General features: G+C 59.3%; 1 protein-coding gene across 1 annotated transcript in view; it reads left to right on the top strand.

The window, feature by feature from the left end:
• Positions 1 to 2,241: 2,241 nt before the first annotated feature.
• Positions 2,242 to 4,150, top strand: part of PVRIG (poliovirus receptor related immunoglobulin domain containing) — a 3,081-nt gene continuing 1,172 nt past the window's right edge. Inside the window, 4 exon segments of the mRNA XM_021709675.1 lie at positions 2,242 to 2,288; positions 2,290 to 2,343; positions 2,412 to 2,791; positions 2,875 to 2,925. Of these exon segments, the coding sequence (XP_021565350.1) occupies positions 2,242 to 2,288; positions 2,290 to 2,343; positions 2,412 to 2,791; positions 2,875 to 2,925 (532 nt within the window).

The raw sequence follows: 4,150 nt of genomic DNA, 5'->3' as shown, positions 1-4,150 counted from the left end.
GAGGTGAACAGTATCGTTCCTGTTGGGATACAACTTCTTTGGAAGTCATTGCTTTGTTAAGCTTGCAGAGCTATGAAACTGGTGCCATCTCAAACCCTCTTGGACCTAATTCTGCAGACTGACCACAGAGGCTATTTCACCTGCAGGAGGACTTGGGCTGTGGCTGCAGGGATTTCACCAGAGAATGTCCCAGCAGGAGGTGGCCATTACCAAAGCTGACATCTTTCCTGTACGTCCTAGCTGAGAGGGCAGAGGCCAGCAATGCAGGCCTGGTGCAGGTGTGGCTTAGATGGCTAAGCTTAAGGGCCTTTTGTGGCTCGGGGGCTCAGAAGTCTGGAGACTGTTCAGGAACAGGTGGGAAGTTCTGATAAAGGACATGGGCCTCCATACAGCCAAAACATGGAAATATTCTAACTGGGACCATGTGGTGTTGAAACAGGAGTAAGCAAGTAATTCAGTGGATAGTTTAGGAGGGAGAATCCAGAAGTAGACTTTTTCATGAGAATTTATGTCAGAGAGGTATTTGGAAACATCAGGAAAGGGCTTAGTCAATAGATGATCTGGGGGTATCGGGCTGTCCGCCTGAAACGTCACACAGCGATTTCACACCGTCTCCAAAGTAAAAATCTCAATGGGCTCAGCATAAAAACCTGGCAGTCTTAGCCTTTCCAAGGAACAAAATCCAGAAATGATAAAGTAAAAAGTTAACCTTATGAAAATTAAAGCAGGGATGGGAAGGCCAGGCTAGAAGAGTTCTGAAGTGTTCTGTATCGTATGAATCGTACACAGTGAGAATTCACTGAAGGGCTGACATAGCTTACAAGATTGGAAAAAAATGGTGAGTTACCTTTGTATCAAGGCTTTTAAATCCAGCAACAAGTTCTGAGCTCCCCTTATGTGCTTTGTGCAGGAGTTGAATGAAAGACTTTTCCTCCAGGGCTTGAAGTCAACCTGAACTTGTGAAACATGGCCCGCGTGCTGCCACCACCTAGGGCCACCGAGAGTCTGGATGGGTGGTGACCTGCCGTCATGAGATGGTTGTCCAAGAAGCAAGTGTGCATTCTTGGATAGCTTCCTGGAGGTGGTGGGCCTTGAACTGGGTCTCAAAGTAGGTAGGAGTTCATTTAGTAGTATAGAGAAGTGAAAATGTTTCCTTTGAAGTTCTGATCATTTGAGTCTATAAAACGAACATAGCACACTGATTAACAGGAAAGAATGGCTTATAAATTGGTATGGTGGGCCTGGGTGAAGGTCAGATGCTTGAGAGAGTGATGTCTGGACAGCGAGACCTAGCTGACGTAGGCGCCTGTGAGTGCCAGTTTACGGACCGGGGGTGTGGATAAGGGGACGGTGTGCCCAGGAGGCCAAACTGATTTGTGGCAAACCCCACAATATTGGAGATGCTGAGTCTTTGGCACAGGCCAGCCAGGCCACAGAGAGGTGGTAGCCCGTCTCGTCAGGCCTCACCAAACCCTGGATGAGATCGTCCTCAGGATGGGGCCCTTGCGCTTACGTGGATTCCAGCTGCAGCCTCACAGCACGCTGAGCGTTCTGACCCCTGGAAAGGGTTAGCCCTCGCTGCATAAGCAGCCGCGTTCTGACTGGTTTGCGTCTTTTAACTGAGCCTCAACAGGAAAGCAACTTGGAGCAACACTGGACGGGAAGAGAAAACAACTTGCGGAGACCGCAGGGACTCGTGCTGCCTCTCTGTCTACACCTCACAGGCAAGGGCCAGCCTGGCCTCCGTGGGGGCGTGGGAAGGTGGCGTCGGGCATCCAGGAGGCCTGAGTGGGTGGCTGGACGGCAAGGCCTGGGCTGCAGGTGTGGCCGTGGACTCACTGGCGTGTGTCGAAAGGCCCCTTCTGGCGGGTCACCCAGGCCTGGCTCTCAAAGGACAGGCCTGCCGACTCTCCCACCTTCAGGGTCTTCCTCTTCTCAAATTCCTCTCCATTCCCTCCCCCTCAGCTGGGCTGAGAGAGCCTTGCTCCTCGTGAAAACCCAGGCACCCTTCCTCCCCAGGGAGGGCAAACCTTTCCAGCCCCTGCTTCAGCATCTCTGCTCCGTCGTCCCGCAAGGCCTGACCTGGCTGCTGGGCTGGGCCTGAGCAAGCCCAGCACAGACTGTCGCTTTGAGAAGAGGACCAGCCACCCGGTGTTCACCGCCTCAGGGGCAGATGGGAGAGCAGGCTTGAGAGAAGGAAGTGTGCTTCCCAGGATGCTGACAACACGAGAACTTCCTGTGATGAGGACAGACGCGCAAGTGCCTTCCCTGCAGCCCCCAGAGCTCGGCCAGGGGAGCAATGGGGCACCGGCCGCTGGTCTTGCCCTGGGTGCTGCTGTCCCTGTGTCCCTGCGGGTGAGTGCAGAGGCCAGAGGGGACAGGGGCCGCAGTGGGGGGCGGGTGGGGGACAGACTGCAGACCTGCTGTTGCCATTCCACAGGGACCCCTGAGGTGCGGGTGCAAGTTCAGATGGAGGCCACCGAGTGCGGACCCCACAGTGTTTGCTGTGGGTTCCTGGGGTCTGGCTTCATCTCCCTGTGACGGTGAGCTGGGGTGGGGCTTGACGGTGCAGGAGGAATCAAGCTGGCTGTGCTGCACCCAGAACTTGGCGCCCAGCAGTGGGCTCCTGCCTGTCAGGCCCACTGGGAAACCAGGAACAGCATTGCCCTCGCCCTGGCAGAGCCTAGGGCCAGCAGCCCCTGTGCCAACACTACTTTCTGCTGCAAGTTTGCGGCCTTCCCGGAGGGCTCTTTGGAGGCCTGCAGGAACCTCCTGCCCAGCTCAGACAGAGGTGGGGCTGGGGAGAGGAGGCCAGGGAGGAGAAGGAGGGATTTGGACGCTGGCTGCCCATCTGATGCCTGTCTCTGTGCTCAGGGCTCCCTGCCCCAACTCCTGCCCCACTTCTGCACTTGGGAGGGGGTGGTTGTCAGGGGCCCGGCCTGCCTTCCTCAGCCATTGGCTGTCCTTTTGGTCCCAGGAGTCCTGAGCACTGGCCTCAGCAGTTCAGTGGTTCCGCCATTGCTGGGAGTTCAAGAAAGAGAGGAAGGGGTGCTGTGAAGGCCCCAAGGAGGGCCAGGGAGGTGGGGCCAGGGGAGGAGGGAGCACCCTGGACCCAGGACAGGCGTGGAGTGCTGGGGCTCGCACGGTCTTGAGGAAAGCCCGAGGTAGAGTCCCAGAAAGCTTTGCCCCCCCCCCCCAGGATGGGGGCAAGGAAGGAGCTCTGAGGGACCCCAGCTCTCCAGCCAGGGCCACTTGTCCATCATGGGGTTGGGAGAGAGCTCCCCTGGCCGGAGCCCGGCTTCCACAAGCTCAGGAGGCCACAGCCCGGCCTGGTCCCTGTGGAACTGGGAGCCACGAAGTCCCCACAGCTGATCTGCTCCCCCTTGCCCGATTCCCAGGGTCAGACCAGCAGCAGGGCAGACGGGGGCCCTGAGGGCGCAAATGTGCACAGTGCCTGTGGCGGGGCTGGACCTCAGGCCCCTGTTGGAACTCTGTTTTGGCGCTTGTGGATATCGCGCCCCAGAGAAGTGACCAGCCCAAGGGGAAGGGCTGAGTCAGCCCAGCGCCTGTTGCCGCCTCCGCCAGGCCTCACCTCCAAGCCCTGGCCGTGACCCAAGCTGAGGTCTCAGCTTGGCTGCGGGACCCCACGTGGCTCGCCTCGAGGACGCAAGGGTGAGGGGACCTTCCGGCCAGGGAGGCGTGAAGGCTGTAGCCAGGAGACCCCCAAGGGCGAGGCGACTCTTTGTGGAGTGGCTCACTTCGCGGCAAGCCAGGGACGGGCACTCGCCAGAGGTCCCTTAGCAGACCTGGAGCCCGGGGTGCCGAGCAGTCCCCGACCCCAGGCACAGGCCGGGAGGGGAGAGACTCTGGCAGGGAGAGCGGGAGGCGGCGCCGCCAGCCCAGTCCCGGTGGGGAGGGCGACCACGAGGGCTGTTCCCCGGGCGGCGCGACTGGCACCGCTGCAGAGAGGTGCCCACCTCGGGTTCCAGCCCCCGACTCTGTGGCCCTGCCTCCCTTGCCGCTGCCACCTGGCACCCTTGTACCCAGCTCGCTCCCGAGACCGCCCCCAGGCCCCCGCCTGGGACCTCCTCGCCCCACCCAGCCCGCTGTGTCCTGAGGACCGCCTTCCCCGAGTAACAGTCCGAGAGCG

Source organism: Carlito syrichta, unplaced genomic scaffold (assembly GCF_000164805.1).
Source record: "Carlito syrichta isolate Samal-C Ts95f unplaced genomic scaffold, Tarsius_syrichta-2.0.1 Scaffold272471, whole genome shotgun sequence".
Classification (NCBI taxonomy): domain Eukaryota; kingdom Metazoa; phylum Chordata; class Mammalia; order Primates; family Tarsiidae; genus Carlito; species Carlito syrichta.
Note: the sequence above shows the minus strand (reverse complement) of the source record. Positions and strands in the feature narration are given on the sequence as shown.